This window comes from Camellia sinensis, chromosome 1 (assembly GCF_055761805.1).
Source record: "Camellia sinensis isolate YWXY chromosome 1, ASM5576180v1, whole genome shotgun sequence".
Lineage (NCBI taxonomy): Eukaryota > Viridiplantae > Streptophyta > Magnoliopsida > Ericales > Theaceae > Camellia > Camellia sinensis.
The window spans coordinates 10,696,916-10,716,448 of NC_138961.1; the positions used below are offsets into that span (position 1 = coordinate 10,696,916).

At 37.1% G+C, this 19,533-nt stretch overlaps 2 protein-coding genes across 2 annotated transcripts in view; both read right to left on the reverse strand.

The window, feature by feature from the left end:
- Positions 1-19,533, reverse strand: part of LOC145823217 (receptor-like protein EIX2) — a 192,369-nt gene that overhangs the window by 164,673 nt on the left and 8,163 nt on the right. The gene's annotated exons all lie outside the window — the stretch shown is intronic.
- Positions 8,757-18,027, reverse strand: LOC145789531 (uncharacterized). Its single transcript, XM_082866286.1, has 7 exons — positions 17,833-18,027; positions 13,599-13,677; positions 11,556-11,655; positions 10,887-10,965; positions 9,741-9,858; positions 9,342-9,640; positions 8,757-9,036 (listed from the first exon to the last, which is right to left on the reverse strand). Exons 5-7 carry the CDS (start codon positions 9,779-9,781, stop codon positions 9,014-9,016), a joined length of 363 nt encoding a protein of 120 aa, XP_082722412.1. The 5' UTR covers positions 9,782-9,858; positions 10,887-10,965; positions 11,556-11,655; positions 13,599-13,677; positions 17,833-18,027; the 3' UTR covers positions 8,757-9,013.

The following is a 19,533-nucleotide window of genomic DNA, read 5'->3' on the forward strand; positions in this document are numbered from 1 at the left end:
AGAAAAGGCTATGGCAGCGTTTTTTAAACGTCCCTATATCCCAGCCCCAACGGTTGGATTTTTAAAATGTATAAATATCTATGACGGCGTTTCAAAAGCGTCGCTAAATATCATAGTGACGTCATAGTACCGTTAGGGTAAGACATTGGGCGGCGTTTATTTTTCATGATTTCAAAAATAAAACTAATCATTTTTACTATTATGCAAAAACAGTTTTGAAAATTTCAAATAACAACATTAAAGTTTCTTATAAAAAGTATACTTCAAAAAAAAAAAAAAATGTTGTTCGTTTTCGTTTTTTCTATTTTCAAGAATACAAAACATTAAAATAAAACAATACCAAAGTGTTTTAGCTTGTGTCTATTCATTTTTCTCTAGGAACCATGCAAGAAAAATAATGTTTTGAAAAATTCCTATGCATTCTGTCACGACCCCAAACCGCCCCTAGTAGTTTGGTGCCGTGATGGCCAGTAATCCGTAATTACCGAAGGCCAACTTACAAAATTCACACACAATCAGAGTATTTATATAGGGGGCTCACAAATGCGGAAGCAATAATTCAAGATACAAGTGGTCCATAAGAGCAGTGCATAAGTCAAATGAAATGGCATACATCTTTACATAGCTTTACAACTTGAATACATGAAGAAATGAAGTACAAAATACATATCACATCTTAACGAAAGGGCTTCTCAGCCGACATGTTCAAATACAAAAGCTTCAAGATTGCCGACGTCCTCACTGCCGACATAACATGCATACAAAACACACATCTCGGCGTAGCCGACTTCTAACTTGTTACCTACATATATACATAGGGAGGGTGAGCTTGGATACTCAGTGAATGATATAAGTAATAAAGGGGTAAATGAATGATTTCCAAGGTCCTTGTCAAAACAATACATATATCATAGCTTGTTCAAAACATGGGATGAATCAAGTTCATCAATCAAATCTTGGTCTTTCAAATCTTGCTTGGGATGTTAATAACATCTACATAATACATGGGGTGATGACATTTCGGACAAGACAAGGGAATAATCGACCCGGAATCGATTAGACAAATCCACCCGTTCATAGACCGTCGGTGGGGCCATCCGTTCATAGACCGTCGATGACAGAGATCTCTCAAACATGGTGCTACATGGGCTTAGAGTCCCCTAGCATGGGAGGACTTTCCAAGAATGTCATCAAAACAAAGCTTATACTTGATACACAAAATAGAGATAATCATTCATGCTTGATCAAATACTTTTCTAAAACGAAGCAAAGCTTTGTCAAAACTTTATAACATAACTTTATTAAAAATACCACTCACCTAGTTCTTGGGACGTCGGGATCAAGGCAAAGGTCCAAGTCCTACAAACACATGGCAAAGTCTATTGAACGCACTCTTAAAAACAAGCTTCACATGAATGCAAATGATCTAGGGGAAACATGCTGAAAACACCTAGGGAAAACATGCTGGAAACATCTAGGGAAAACATGCTGAAAATACCTAGGGAAAACATGCTGGAAACACCTAGGGAAAACATGCTGGAAACACCTAGGGAAAACATGCTGGAAACACCTAGGGAAAACATGCTGGAAACATCTAGGGAAAACATGCTGAAAATACCTAGGGAAAACATGCTGAAAACACCTAGGGAAAAACATGCTGGAAACACCTAGGGAAAACATGCTGAAAATACCTAGGGAAAACATGCTGGAAACACCTAGGGAAAACATGCTGGGTACCAACCAGGTCCTGGAATGGATGCACAGAGATGATCTAGGCTAAAACGACCTAGCTGGGTGAACTCAAGAGGTCTTGGCCGAGGTCCCACACCTCTTGGCCGAGGTGTGGTTACCTAGGCTTCAGTATGCAGCTGTCTGCCGAGGTGTTACAAGGTGCCGGCATGGGTGTACCATGGTCGGCCTAGGTGTGCAGTGGTTAGCCTAGGTGTGCATGCAAGATAAACTAATGTGCAAGTGATCATGCAAGGTAGGCCAAGGTGAGATACGATGCTTGGCCTAGGTGTGTGATCTAGGCAAGAGTGGTGTCGGTGATCACACCTAGGGAAATGAAGCCTGGAAATCTGGGTTTCCTCCTTGAAGAACATGAAGAACATGAGCATGAAGAACATGAATGCTAAAATCATAACTTGTTATTACAAGATCTGGGATTTCATGACATGAGTTCGAAAACATGGACCTGGGTACCCATACTTTGAAAATCATGCAAGAACAAACACAAAAACATGGATCTAGGCATGAGCTTTCGGATCAAAACATGACTTTTCTTGAAGAACACATGAAAACCATTTTCTCTTTCTAAAACCAAACTTCAAAGCAATGCATGGCTTACAAATCATATTCAATCATGCAATGCAATATCATAAACATATAGAACAACAAGAGCGGATCAAGAATCTAACCTTAGAACACGGATCTAACGGTTCGATCTCAAAGAATCAAGCTTGGAAATCCACTCTCTCTCAAGAACTCTTCTCCCTCTTCTAGAGCTTCTCTCTCTACTCTTCAAAACAAGATACAACAAATGAGGGGTTTCTCTCTCTGCCGGCTAACTTAACTCTCAGCTCGGACACGTGGCAACGGTTGGTTGGTTCTCTTCAAAAAGGTGATAGATTGACAAGACAAGGCCCTGACAAGGTGTATCTAGCAAGCTACTCGGAATGGCACTCCGGCAAGTATTGACATCGGCTAACCACAAGACTTCGGCAACTAGGGTGACAATGACCTTAGCTAGGAAGGACAACACTTGACTAAGCTGTGCCACACCTCGGCCTAGATGTGCCACACCTCGGTCTAGGTCATTCCAGTCCCAGAACAAGGTCACTAGGTGCAAGGATTAAGGATCTCGGACGCCTAGGTGATAACATCTCGGCCAATATGCCTAGGTGACGGTGGAGGTCAACCAAAGGGGTTCCAAGATGGTCCAAGGTGTAAGAGGTTCAAAGGTGTGACCTAGGCTTAACATGACCTCGGCTTGGCATGACCTAGGCTTAACATGACCTAGGCTTGGCATGACCTAGGCTTAGCATGACCTAGGCTTAACATGACCTAGGCTTGGCATGACCTAGGCTTGGCATGACCTAGGCTTGACATGACCTAGGCTTGGCATGACCTAGGCTTGGCATGACCTAGGCTTGACATAACCTAGGCTTGACATGACCTAGGCTTGACATGACCTAGGCTTGGCATGACCTAGGCTTAACATGACCTAGGCTTGACATGACCTAGGCTTGACATGACCTAGGCTTAACATGACCTAGGCTTAACATAGCAAGGAAGGAACAAAGCATGCATACAACACTTAGGGAAAACATGATAGCATCAAGACAAGACAAGAACCTTTACCTAGGCAAAACAAGTCCAAGTCTACAAATGCAAGCTTAACAAGACAAAATCATGCAAATGTACATGAACATGACTAAGACATGAATGTGGGTTATTACAGTCTACCCTCCTTAAAGAAGTTTGGTCCCCAAACTTAACTTACCTTGTCCCCAAAATAATTCCGAAAGTCGGATTCTCATCTCTTCTTATCATCTCTAGCCTTTACCTTGGGACAATCCTTAATATGATGACCCATCTCACCGCATTCAAAACATGCTCCAGATGTCCGATGACAAACTCCAAAATGTCGCCTCCCGCAACTTGTACATATCGGCCTGGTGCCACCTTCCTGGTTCGTATTGTTGGAACTGTCCACATTTGTCTTCTTCTTGGCATCATGCTGGTCTTGGCGATTGTCATAGGTCTGCCTCTTTTTCTGATTCTCCCCTAAACTCTGACTTCTGTTCAAGTTGGCTTCTGCAAGGATGGCTTTATCTAACACTCCAGCATACGTCGGCATGTTAAGCAAATTAACCCGGTCTTGAATTGGCCCTCGAAGTCCACTCTCAAACTTGCGAGCTTTCCTGTATTCGTTGTCGACCATATGAGGTGCATACCTTGCCAACTCGGTGAAAGCACGATCATACTCCGCCACTGTTTTGCTACCCTGGGTCAACATCTGAAATTCTGTGGTTTTGCGATCTCGGACACTGAGCGGGAAATGCTTGTCATAGAACAGCTCCAAAAATCTGGCCCAAGTCAAGTCTGGGTTACCTTCTCGGATCATCATCCACCATCTTCGAGCGTCCTCTTCCAAAGTGAATGCTGCTAATGACACTTTCTGAGTGTCGGTGCTAGGAAAAACCTCGAACAACTTCTCCATCTCAAGAATCCATGCTTCTGCCTTCATCGGCTCTATACCTCCATGGAACTTTGGCGGTTTCATCTTCTTAAATTCTCTGATCAGGGTCAATGTGTCATCTCCATACAAAGCTGGCTGCGGAGGCACTTGTGGTACTGGCGGTGGTGGAACTACATGTCGGCCATCTGTCTGCTCGGCCTGGGTGGAGGTAGTACCGGTGTTCTGCTGCCTTGCCTGCCTTAATTCATCGGCCAAACTTTCAACCAATCTTTCCAATCTGTTTATTCTGTCCTCGGATTGATCTCGGCTAACTGGGGGTCTCCCTCTTCTCATGATGCTGGGGGTATGTAGGATGTGACTCTTAGAATAAAATGAACAGATGAACGTGTGTGCAAGTGAACATGATCATGCCGATGTAACAAAATGCTCATGCCGAGATAATGCACACCTTGTCAAGTAGCAAGCAACATGATGCAATCTTAACATTCTTCTAAGGGACATCCTATGCTCTTTAGGACTCAAAGTGTGTGAATAACGTACTATAAGGAACGCGTGCTCTGATACCATTCTGTCACGACCCCAAACCGCCCCTAGTAGTTTGGTGCCGTGATGGCCAGTAATCCGTAATTACCGAAGGCCAACTTACAAAATTCACACACAATCAGAGTATTTATATAGGGGGCTCACAAATGCGGAAGCAATAATTCAAGATACAAGTGGTCCATAAGAGCAGTGCATAAGTCAAATGAAATGGCATACATCTTTACATAGCTTTACAACTTGAATACATGAAGAAATGAAGTACAAAATACATATCACATCTTAACGAAAGGGCTTCTCAGCCGACATGTTCAAATACAAAAGCTTCAAGATTGCCGACGTCCTCACTGCCGACATAACATGCATACAAAACACACATCTCGGCGTAGCCGACTTCTAACTTGTTACCTACATATATACATAGGGAGGGTGAGCTTGGATACTCAGTGAATGATATAAGTAATAAAGGGGTAAATGAATGATTTCCAAGGTCCTTGTCAAAACAATACATATATCATAGCTTGTTCAAAACATGGGATGAATCAAGTTCATCAATCAAATCTTGGTCTTTCAAATCTTGCTTGGGATGTTAATAACATCTACATAATACATGGGGTGATGACATTTCGGACAAGACAAGGGAATAATCGACCCGGAATCGATTAGACAAATCCACCCGTTCATAGACCGTCGGTGGGGCCATCCGTTCATAGACCGTCGATGACAGAGATCTCTCAAACATGGTGCTACATGGGCTTAGAGTCCCCTAGCATGGGAGGACTTTCCAAGAATGTCATCAAAACAAAGCTTATACTTGATACACAAAATAGAGATAATCATTCATGCTTGATCAAATACTTTTCTAAAACGAAGCAAAGCTTTGTCAAAACTTTATAACATAACTTTATTAAAAATACCACTCACCTAGTTCTTGGGACGTCGGGATCAAGGCAAAGGTCCAAGTCCTACAAACACATGGCAAAGTCTATTGAACGCACTCTTAAAAACAAGCTTCACATGAATGCAAATGATCTAGGGGAAACATGCTGAAAACACCTAGGGAAAACATGCTGGAAACATCTAGGGAAAACATGCTGAAAATACCTAGGGAAAACATGCTGGAAACACCTAGGGAAAACATGCTGGAAACACCTAGGGAAAACATGCTGGAAACACCTAGGGAAAACATGCTGGAAACATCTAGGGAAAACATGCTGAAAATACCTAGGGAAAACATGCTGAAAACACCTAGGGAAAAACATGCTGGAAACACCTAGGGAAAACATGCTGAAAATACCTAGGGAAAACATGCTGGAAACACCTAGGGAAAACATGCTGGGTACCAACCAGGTCCTGGAATGGATGCACAGAGATGATCTAGGCTAAAACGACCTAGCTGGGTGAACTCAAGAGGTCTTGGCCGAGGTCCCACACCTCTTGGCCGAGGTGTGGTTACCTAGGCTTCAGTATGCAGCTGTCTGCCGAGGTGTTACAAGGTGCCGGCATGGGTGTACCATGGTCGGCCTAGGTGTGCAGTGGTTAGCCTAGGTGTGCATGCAAGATAAACTAATGTGCAAGTGATCATGCAAGGTAGGCCAAGGTGAGATACGATGCTTGGCCTAGGTGTGTGATCTAGGCAAGAGTGGTGTCGGTGATCACACCTAGGGAAATGAAGCCTGGAAATCTGGGTTTCCTCCTTGAAGAACATGAAGAACATGAGCATGAAGAACATGAATGCTAAAATCATAACTTGTTATTACAAGATCTGGGATTTCATGACATGAGTTCGAAAACATGGACCTGGGTACCCATACTTTGAAAATCATGCAAGAACAAACACAAAAACATGGATCTAGGCATGAGCTTTCGGATCAAAACATGACTTTTCTTGAAGAACACATGAAAACCATTTTCTCTTTCTAAAACCAAACTTCAAAGCAATGCATGGCTTACAAATCATATTCAATCATGCAATGCAATATCATAAACATATAGAACAACAAGAGCGGATCAAGAATCTAACCTTAGAACACGGATCTAACGGTTCGATCTCAAAGAATCAAGCTTGGAAATCCACTCTCTCTCAAGAACTCTTCTCCCTCTTCTAGAGCTTCTCTCTCTACTCTTCAAAACAAGATACAACAAATGAGGGGTTTCTCTCTCTGCCGGCTAACTTAACTCTCAGCTCGGACACGTGGCAACGGTTGGTTGGTTCTCTTCAAAAAGGTGATAGATTGACAAGACAAGGCCCTGACAAGGTGTATCTAGCAAGCTACTCGGAATGGCACTCCGGCAAGTATTGACATCGGCTAACCACAAGACTTCGGCAACTAGGGTGACAATGACCTTAGCTAGGAAGGACAACACTTGACTAAGCTGTGCCACACCTCGGCCTAGATGTGCCACACCTCGGTCTAGGTCATTCCAGTCCCAGAACAAGGTCACTAGGTGCAAGGATTAAGGATCTCGGACGCCTAGGTGATAACATCTCGGCCAATATGCCTAGGTGACGGTGGAGGTCAACCAAAGGGGTTCCAAGATGGTCCAAGGTGTAAGAGGTTCAAAGGTGTGACCTAGGCTTAACATGACCTCGGCTTGGCATGACCTAGGCTTAACATGACCTAGGCTTGGCATGACCTAGGCTTAGCATGACCTAGGCTTAACATGACCTAGGCTTGGCATGACCTAGGCTTGGCATGACCTAGGCTTGACATGACCTAGGCTTGGCATGACCTAGGCTTGGCATGACCTAGGCTTGACATAACCTAGGCTTGACATGACCTAGGCTTGACATGACCTAGGCTTGGCATGACCTAGGCTTAACATGACCTAGGCTTGACATGACCTAGGCTTGACATGACCTAGGCTTAACATGACCTAGGCTTAACATAGCAAGGAAGGAACAAAGCATGCATACAACACTTAGGGAAAACATGATAGCATCAAGACAAGACAAGAACCTTTACCTAGGCAAAACAAGTCCAAGTCTACAAATGCAAGCTTAACAAGACAAAATCATGCAAATGTACATGAACATGACTAAGACATGAATGTGGGTTATTACACATTCTTCCTTGAAACCCAACTAGGTTGCAAACGAACCGAATCAAAATTTTCAATGTTTAAGCTCGTTTATTAAGAATTAGTCGAACTCGAGCTTGAGCAAGTTTTAGTCGAGCTTCAAAAATCGAACTCAAGCTCAGCTCGTCAAATATTTGTTGAACTCGAGCTCGCTCAATTACATAAACGAGCCAAGTTCAAACTCGAACTTAAAAATGAATTAAATTTAAATTAATTTACTTATTAAAATTAAAAAAATACAAAATTATTATTAAAATATATAATAATACTTATATTAATAATAAATTTCAATTCGTTAGCAACCCTAAACCCAGCCCAACCAAACCCCAGTAAGAAATTTTTGCTTCTCATTTATTTTTTTTAAAATTAACTTTTTCCTTTCCTTAACAAATTCAAGAACCAAAAAAGATATCACAATTCAGGCTTCTCTAATTTTCCGTGGCTATATTATCTCAATCACTTCACAAAATAATTATATGTATCCCATACCTAAAATAAACGTAAAAGAGATAAAATATGGATAACAAAAACACATTTAAAAAATTCCCAGTCAAGAGTAAATTCAGATACTTCGCAAAATCTGCTGTCAAGAATGGCAGAGGCAGCTACTTCTATAAATTAGAACAATACAGTGTGTGATACCAAATGACAATTTGGTCATTTTCAAGAGAATATTTTATGGGAAAAAACGATCGAATAATGACCTTCAATTTTCTATATGCACTTGCTGTTGTGCATTTGCTTCGAAAATGAGCAAAAACACTAAACAAAATGGCTTTATAGCCTTTGCTAGTGCAACTGTGGTCTAAAATTTATATTAAAACCTTACACATATATACATCTTAAAGAATTCATCCATCAACGATATTAAAACCACACACATATATACATCTTGAAGTGTCTTTTGATGAACCTGGACGGAAGATCAACAATATTGAAAAGCAAGTTACTATTGCAAGGCAGTGTAGGATTTCTTACAACCTCATTTGGTGAATGATAATTCCTTACAAAATTCTTTCTTCAAGGAAAAAAGGAAGTGTGCATACAAAATATGAACTTCCATACAGCAAAACAAATATCCATCAACCATCATTTAAGAGTATTTATACAAAATACTAACAGATTTAAGTCCTCAAAAAAAAATTTAAAAAAAATCTTAGTTTAGCTTCCAATATCACCCGCTCGATCATATCAACTATTACCCACAGCAACACCTGCAGAAACAAATTATATTGTCGTTAAGGTTTGTTCACTTGAAATCTATGATTCAAATCATAACAAATTGAATTTTGATATATTGGTCATTACACACTCTTTTGTCATTTTCTGGTCGTAAATTATTTATTTCCATAATCAAGTTGTAAACATCATAATCAGTTATGACATCTAAATGTTCTAGCTAAAATCTATCTTGGCATATCAACAAATTAGAATTAAGCAGCCACACATAAAATTTGCAAAGCAAATGTAAACAAAATGAACATAATTTGAACTGAAAAGATGCCATAAAAGTAATTACCTAGAGACGTATCCGCATCAGTGAACGCTGAATTTTGGACAACTTGTGCATCGCAACTACGCAAGTCATTAACATCCTTGCTCAACTGCACTGGAGACGTATCCACATTAGTGACAAAAAGTCGTCTCTTCACAGGGTGAATCTTACATGGCCTCATATTATTCCTGGGACGCTTCGGTGTAAAAGGGGTGGGAGTACCAATTGGATCATAATCATCGTATTCCTCAAACAAATTTCTACCCACTTGTCCCGTTTTATGATTGTTTTGGGGGCAAGTTCTCCTCGTGTGGCCGACGACCCTACATTGTCAAGTAAATCACCAATCATTAAAGAGAACAAAAATGCCAAGACTACCTCACAACAAAAAAATTAAGACACAAAGCACAATATAATGTATACCTGCAACATTGGCATCGCCTTGGCTTTCGAGGTTTAGCCATGTAGGATCCCGCAGTATTCCCCTTCGTGTTCACTACTTTCGGATCCCCAACCCCAAATGGCGGTAGTGAACTTTTTCCTTCATCAACATTAGTGGATCACCATATATTTATGGATCACCATTCCAAGTAAATAAGAATCAAGAGAGTTCTTATAATTACAACACACATAAACATAGGGGCAAATTTTTTGATCACCATTCCAAGTAAATAACAAATTTTAAAATTCGCCAAAGTTATCAAAGCAAGTTATAACAATCAACTGTTCAGCTTGTGATGTATTTGCCCTAGAGTTCTTTCTTTTCAAACATGTACATTTCTCTGCTCCCTCAAAATTATGTTTATTTTTGTCGTGGGTGGGAAGCAAAAGTATCAATTCAGAATTTCCAGACATTTACATGTCATTCAACAAATTTGAGTTCAACCAAAAATGAATTCAATCTCTCTCTTGTGACATCATCTCCCTCTAAAAAAAAGACAGTACACTCGCAAGTATCCTACTATCAATTAAAATAAACAAACAAAATAAAAGCACACCTGCCAGTGCCCTACTATCAATTAAAATAAACAAATAAATAAAAAAGACAACACAAATAAATAAAATAGCACACCCGCCAGTGCCCTGCTATCAATTAAAATAAACAAATAAATAAAAAAAACACGGCACAAATAAATAAAATAGCACACCCGCCAGTGCCCTGCTATCAATTAAAAGAAACAAATAAATAAAAAAAGACAGCATAAATAAATAAAGTAGCACACCCGCCAGTGCCCTGCTATCAATTAAAATAAACAAATAAATAAAAAATACAGCACAAATAAATAAAATAGCACACCCGCCAGTGCCCTGCTATCAATTAAAATAAACAAATAAATAAAAAAGACAGCACAAATAAATAAAATAGCACACCCGCCAGTGCCCTGCTATCAATTAAAATAAACAAATAAATAAAAAAGACAGCACAAATAAATAAAATAGCACACCCGCCAGTGCCCTGCTATCAATTAAAATAAACAAATAAATAAAAAAAGACAGCATAAATAAATAAAATAGCACACCCGCCAGTGCCCTGCTATTAATTAAAAGCAAATAAATTAAAAAACACACCTGCTAATGCAACCGCTAGAGACGAAGGGATGGAGGAGGTATAGCTTTACTTCTACGTTAAGATGGAGAAATTGAGGACCTATAACAAACAAAAACAGAACATTGAAATAGAGTTAGTAAAAAAGACAATACGTAACGAAATTAAAATTTTACAAATTTTTGACGGATTGGCTGATTGGCGGATGGATGCGATCGGTTTGGCGGTTTAAAATTTTACAAATTTTTGACATAATTTAACATGTACACTTTCAAAAAAAATTACTAAATTAATGTGCACTTAATTCCTCAACCACCACCTATGTGCAATGCATACATGAACACTGCAGCTAGGTTGTTTATGTGTGCATGAGCAGGGCTCAACTATTGTAAGTTACATGTTAAATTGAGAGTAACCTGCTCATGCTCATTTGTAATAACCTAAGAAAAGAGACAAATTCAAAAGAACCTAAGAAAATCATATAAAATAGGTGAGCAAAGGAGCACCTGGAAACAACACCTTACAAAAAAATAAAAATAAATAAAAAGGTAGAAACAACTGTATGCAGTTCTAAGAAATAAAAAATCAGCTGAAACTGTGAAGCTTCTAGCTGCACATTCCCTACCAATTAATCTGACACACAACACTAGCAGCACAAAAGTAAACATTACTTCAACTCTAAAGCCACAAACCTTAACTAGATGCATTCACATTTCTCTGATTTGTGCATTTGAGGAATGTTAAAAGCCAACCCGGCTGCACAGCATCACCGGAGGAAACAAACAGAGCTATCTGCATCACAGAGCAAAAACCAAAACCAATTAAAGCCTGAGCTAATGTCATAACGTGTAATGCAAAGTTGATTGCTCCAGCCCATTATACCAATCTGATGCACACACTTTCGAGACTAATAGCAAAAGAATTGCATGTTAAACTGCACAAGGTTGTCGAACAGTGGTGGAGATGTTTTCATCACTCTCACTTTGCTTTAAACACCTCAAGCTCACATTATTGACTTCAAGGGAAATTAACAAATACTCATTTTTAAACTATGCAAAGCACATTAATATGCACATGAGTATGTTTAAAAAAGCTATCAATATTGGACCAAGAGCCAACAATAAGTAAAAAGGTAATACAATACTGAGATGCTGTGCTGCCATGAACACACAATACACAGATTGGTTTGCTGCTGAAGCAGAATCAACAACTTGACATATGATAGCCTCAATACACGTAAGATTTCAAATCACTGACTGAAATCATTACTGGAAAAAAAAAATATCCCAAATGATTTACCAATAATAAACAATGAATTTGGTCAAGCTTAGTTATACTTTTGTGACTTAACCAAAACAAATACTACATTATAAATTTAATCAGAAAGTGGAAAAAAATAGAGGACAAAGTTGAAAAACAAGCAAGTTAAAAAAAAACCAATCACAAGACACCAATGAGGAGGTCCCTTATTAGAGGTAATAGGAATTATTTTTAATTGTTTGGATAAGAGGAGAAAATTTAAAAAGATTTCAATGGAAAATTGATGAAAGGATTGGAGTAGTTAATATCAAATCAAACTTTTTACTCAAATTTGGAACCAAATTAGATGAAAAAATTGGTGAAGGGCTGAAAATGATCTTAAGCAAACACTAATCTAAGAGCTAAATGGGTCTCAAGATAAGTAAAACAGAGTCCAAGTACAAACATTTGCATAACCAGATCACTTCAATATTACGCTACTATATATATAACATCACAAAAATAATTAAAACCTTTAATCAAAAAAAAAAATCTTTCAATAGATGAAATGAGAAGATTACCTTGGTTTACAAAACGTGAAATGAAATAAAAAGGAGGCAACACAGGGGGGGAAAAGGAGGAAAATAAGAGGGCGGGCAGGTCGGGTGAACAGATAGAATTGGCGGATTATCCGTGACCCGACCCGAACCCGAGAAAATGAAAAAAAATAGACCCGCATCCGTCCACCACAGGTCACGCATCCACCCAAAGCTCGTCGGGTCGGGTCCGTGTGGCGGGTCAGGCCATCCGCTGCACACCCCTAATGGTTTCAACATTATAGAAAGCAAAGCACATTCACCCCTAATGGTGTCAGCTCTGTTTGATGAATCTAAAACTACCAAACTACTTCAAGTCGGCTTGAGAAAAACTCATTTGATATCGACTCGAAAATTTAACGAACCAAAGTTGAAGAAATTTTGCCCTAGAGTTCTTTCTTTTCAAACATGTACATTTCTCTAGTCCCACAAAATTATGTTTATTTTTGTCGTGGGTGGGAAGCAAAAGTATCAGTTCAGAATTTCCCTGCTATCAATTAAAATAAACAAACAAATAAAAAAAGACAACACAAATAAATAAAATAGCACACTCGCCAGTGCCCTGCTATCAATTAAAATAAACAAATAAATAAAAAAAGACAGCACAAATAAATAAAATAGCACACCCGCCAGTGCCCTGCTATCAATTAAAATAAACAAATAAATAAAAAAAGACAGCACAAATAAATAACGTAGCACACCCACCAGTGCCCTGCTATCAATTAAAAGAAACAAATAAATAAAAAAAGACAACACAAATAAATAAAATAGCACACCCGCCAGTGCCCTGCTATCAATTAAAATAAACAAATAAATAAAAAAAGACAGCACAAATAAATAAAATAGCACACCCGCCAGTGCCCTGCTATTAATTAAAAGCAAATAAATTAAAAAACACACCTGCTAATGCAACCGCTAGAGACGAAGAGATGGAGGAGGTATAGCTTTACTTCTACGTTAAGATGGAGAAATTGAGGACCTATAACAAACAAAAACAGAACATTGAAATAGAGTTAGTAAAGAAGACAATACGTAAAGAAATTAATGATTGTGGGGAGAAAAGAAAGAATATATGTACGAAAAAATATTATTTTGCACATCTTTTGACATTAACAAACTGCATAAACAATAACAAAGATGAAAGTCTACTACCTTTGTTCAAAGTCTCAATAACCATTACATAAATAAACACTTAAACAAATGTACCACAACCAACCGTTTGACCACTTCAACAAAAAATTAAATAAAAATATATACAAAAAAAAAAATTAAATAAACAAATGTTCTTATAATTACATTCAACACACATTTTCCCTTTCCCTTTCCATTTCCAAATCCCTAGCTAAATCTATGATCCAAACATAACATTAAGGAAATATGATGGTTTCAACGTTATAGAAAGCAAAGCACATTCATATAATTTTCTTCTTCTTTTGTGTAGGACCTACTAAAAAAGCATAAAGTGGTTGGCCATTGGCTCAAAAATGGTTTGAGTTTATATATAATACAATACTAAAAATTATATATATATTTTACGAATGTATGTTGGTTGTACCCGTATCCTAATTTTTAGGTCTTTTCTCTATTTTTCATTTCTTAGTTTAGAAGAAAATCTATTTCACTAAGACAAACAATTCATGAAGAAAAAATTGTTAAAAGAATGACAAAACTTTTTAAATGGTGAGTTTCACCTTTTTGTGTCACATCGTAAAAGGATGCTTGTGATTGGAACATTGCATTGAAGAGAAAATTAAGGAGAAAACCAAAAAGAATGAGATTGCTAAAGGTAATACATCAACCAAAAAAAAAAAAAAAGAAGGAAAAAAACAGAAAAGAAAAGAGAAAAAAGAGTCCAGTCATATATTGAGATATGACAATGATCTCAAAACCATTTTCCAAGACCTCCTAAGAAGCTTCATGGTGCTCCACCAAAATGGCCAACCACCCATATTGATTGTTAGCATTGATATCGTAACATAGTCGAAAATGCATACTTTCCAACATTAATGAGTATAGGCACAATAGTCATGATGTTGTGCACAATCATTCAACATACCCTATACCAATCAACCTAACATGGCATTATATTTTGCCTGCACACATCAATGGCATATAACAGTTCTTGTAGGACAAATATCAGATAAATGAAAATCGAAAAAATAATTACATACTAATAGAGTATAGATATGTATTCGGTGCAAATGAAAATTAAATTTTGAAATTTGCAATTACTTTATCTATTTCTTATTTATCTGATAGTCTCTCATTCTTGTAAGAGACATAAGGGATCTAGACCCTAAAATGAGGTTGCCTTTTCATGAAAAGCATTGGATTCCATTTTAAAGACCAAATCAGAGTCATCAATTCCCCTTTTCTATCTTTGCCTGTTCCTATCAAATGCCTGACAAAAGCTGTCCTGTAGAATTCACCATCCTAGAAAAGACTTTTGTTTATCTGAAATTTTGTTAGAAATTAACCTAAACTGATATTACTATTGAAAAAGGTACCCTACATTACTTGCCATTCAATGGAAAGAACAACAAAAATTAACGTTGAATCCTAACTTCCCAATAGATTGACCTTCCAACTTGGAGCTAATTTGAATAACAATGTGGTCCCAAATTCCAAAATAATGAACAATACCACATTTTCTATGCCCCATTTTATTGATCTATTAACTAATGGGTCACTATCCCAAACATTGCTAACTCTTTCACCAAAGCTAGAAACCATCCAACCAAGGCCGGTCCTGAGGCAAGGAGGGCAAGGCCGCCTCGGGCTCTGGAATTCTATCTAAAAAATAGGGACCCCAAATAATTTTAGCCCTTATGTTATGTTTGGTTCATTGCAATGAAGTGGATGAAATAATCATTCCACATAATGTCCATTCTCACGTTTGGTTCACTAAAAAAATTATAAAAAATATATTACAAATAAAATCATCTCTTATTATTATGAGAGAATAATCATTGTATAGAGAGAGGCTAAGGAATAACTATTCCTTTCTATTTAATTTCATTCCAGTGAACCAATCATTACGCTGTAGTATTAGTAGTATAAAAATAAAGTTTTACAGAAAAAATTTAAAAAACATTGAAGTGGTAAAAGTACTAGATGGATGTTTACGAAATGTATGGACTGTTAATAAATAACTATACGAGTTATATTGCCTCTAGATAAATAAATTTTATGCTGAAGTTGATCAATTTTACATTCAATTGCCTATGTCAAATTTTTTTTGAATAAATTAATAATGTTACCCATCGAGTCCAAAATCTATCTCAAAAATTATGATTTATGTGTATCTTAAGAACTATGATTTATGTCAACTATAAAAGTCATATGGAAATTACTCACAAAATACAATATTATAATTATTATGAAAAACAAATTATAATAGATTCACTCACTAATATAATATTTTCAAATTGGATTTATCACTTAATACTTTAAGTGATTTCTGTGTATGGAATGGTTAAAAAACTAGTAATTTTCGTGTTTATATATGCTAGCAAATTTGTGTAGGTAAATATATATATATATATATATTGGGATGACTTTGCAGACAACCAACCTTTTCTTGTTGGTGATAGAGAGAGCTTACTAGACTAGACTAGACTAGACTAGACTAATCACATTTTGTTTTGTTTAGAACAGTCACTAAAATATCTTGAGTACATATTATTTAATATCCACTAATTGATGACAAAACATGGAAGTCTCTTATAAATTGGTAGATCCATGAACATTTGATCTTATGCACACAAACATAGATGCACCGTACACCTCATGTAAGAGCTATAGATCACAAAATGTTAGAGAACCTTCTCATTAACAAGAAAACGCCAAAAAAAAATGAAAAAATGTTTGAAATCAGTCTCCTTGAATCAACTACAGCCATTATATGCAGAAAGCAAAAGGTAAATAATAATAATTGGGCCTGTGAATAGAAGTAAGAACACAAGTAAAATGATGATAGCCGAATCAATAAAACAAGCAACCTGTTTCGAGATAAACATAACAAAGCAGAACGAGAAATGTCTCAAAAAGAAGATAATATGTAAAGAAAATATGTATTGAACATTTTTTACATCTCAAAAAGAAGATAATCACATATGACAGTGCCAGATTAATGACATAGGTGAGCTCACAAATTGCCCAACATATTTATTACTTCGATTCTTGTATAGTTCTCTACAATTCCCTCAAAAACCAAAACAAATAGATAATTCTAACCAATCCCAAAAGAGAACATGCTAAAAATTTAAAGAAGGTCGAGATTATGAACACTACACCGAAGGTCCAACAAATTTATGGCCTGGATTATGGAGGCCTAACCATTTAGATGAACTATCTTAAATGGGTTTGGTTCTTAGTCAAATCAGGGTTGAGAAGGCAGAATTTAAACAATCAATCCAACAGAAAAGAGTCATAGACAACTCAAAATGCAAGGTGAGGGGGGAAGAAAGAAAAGAAAGGAAAAGTAGCCCTAAACTAAAAGGTATATATCTCATGGACCTATTTTAGCAATCTCTCAACTGATTATAGCACAAACACTTCTTTTGTTTAACAAATTATTTGAATTAATAGTAATCTATGTTCCTAGTAAGGTGCCTCAAATCATGATTCTTCAGAGTTGGGTTGCAGAACAAAAGTCCAATAAGCAAATAGGGTATGTTGAATGGATTGTTAGAAATCTGTTGCAGAACAAAAGTCCAATAAGCAAATGTCCAAAATCAAGCCACCACAAGAGTAATTGTTAGAAAAATAAACAGATTTCAATAAGCAAATAAAAAATTAGTCTCATATCAGTTACATGGTTACAAAATTCAATTACCAACACATCAGATTTCACACAAGCCAAATTTCAAGTGTATATATATATATGGAATCAACACAACTAACAAACATAAAAAACCTAAACCTATTCAAATCATATTTTCCTAATTTTATAAAACCCAGTGAGTTCACGTGAAAGGGGCAGTTTCGAAGAAGGGGATTTCGGTCTAGGGTTTCATAGAATGGAGATGGAGAAAGGGACAGAAACAAGTAGCAGAGCGAGAAAGAGAGACATACATTGAGGCATGTAGCTTGCTAAAACGAGGAGGAAAAGAAAAAGGCAGAATAAACTCACTCTTCGGTGCTTGGCGAGAAGGAGCTCCGGCGAGATCCTATACAGATCTTTGTCAACAGCTTTGGGAGCTTTTCTCCGTGGTAGATGATGCGGCGGCGCAGGTCTCGGCCGTGGCAAGGGCAGAGAGAGAGAGAGAGAGAGAGAGAGAGAGTAATTTTTGAAGACGTTTGGGATGAAGAAAGGGTCTGAGGGAGAGGAGGGAATTTTGATTTTCACTGGAAATTTGGATGTTTGTTCAAATTTTTGGCCGAAATTATTTGGGGGAATTATGTAATAATCATAATAAAAAAAATTAAAATAATTAGAGTCTTATAATAAAATAAATTATTAATTTATAATTTTATCAATTTATACTCAATTTTTTTTTATTTATTTTTAATATAAATTCTTATATATTTTTATTAAGTAAAATTAATAAAAAAAATATTTTACTCATCAATTACAAAATGTATAATCACACTATAAATTGGCATAAACATAATAGACAAAATTTCAGAAACTATAAGGTAGTGTTTGGTAATATTTACGTTTTTAGTTTATGTTTACAAAAATTTTTTAAATTGGTTTCTGTTTATTTTTAGAAAAACATAAATTACAAACGCGTTTGGTTTGAACATATGTTTACAAAATTTTAAAAATATAAACTAAAAAATATATTTGTTCAGGCCTAAAATATTTATATTTATTTTTATTATTTATAACAATGGGATCACACACATTATAATTGAAAAAAGTTAATTAAAAAAATAATTGAAAAAAAAATTAATTGGGAAAAAAATAATTAATTGAAAAAATAATTGAAAAAAAAATTATTTGAAAAAAAAAAGTTAATTGAAAAAAAAAATTAATTGAAAAATAATAATTAAAAAAATATTTATTTGAAAAAAAAAATTATTTCAAAAAAAATCATTTGAAAAATTAATTGAAAATAAATTAATTGAAAAAAAAAATTGAAAACTGAAAACGTAAACTCATTTTTTTAGTTTACGTTTTTTCTTCAAATTTTTAAACTAAGACAATCATTTAGGTTGTGTTTGTTAACGTTTACGTTTTCAGTTTATGTTTACAAAAATTTTATAAACTGGTTTTTATTTATTTTTAGAAAAACATAAACTACAAACGTGTTTGGTAATTGACAAAATGTTTAAAAAATTTTAAAAATATAAAAAAGAGTGAGAAATGGCAAGTGGTGGCAAGTGGCAGCGGAAGACGGTGGTGGGAAGTGGTGACGGTGGATGGGTGGGTGACGGTGGCGGGTGATGGGTGGTAGCGAGTGGGTGGTAGTGGTGGTAGTAGCAGGTGGTGGTAGGTGGGTGGCGGATGGTGGGTGGTAGCGGGTGGGTGATGGTAGCGGGTGGTGGGCAGTAGCAGGTGGGTGATAGTGGTAGTGGTGGTGGTGGTGGTGTGGGTGGTGGGTGGTGGCAAGTGGATGGCGGGTGATGGTGGGTGGTGATGGTGGGTGGGTGGGTGACGGTGGCGGGTGGTGGGTGGTAGCGAGTGGGTGGTGGTGGTGGTGGCAAGTGGGTGGCGGATAGCGGGTAGGTGGCGGGTGGTGGTGGTGGTGGGTGGGTGGGTGACGGTGGCGGGTGGTAGGTGGTAGCGAGTGGTGGTGGTGGTGGATGGTGGGTAGTTGTGGCAGGTGGGTGGCAGGTGGGTGGTGGTGGGGGGTGGTAATGGGTGGTGGTAGCGGGTGGGTGGGTG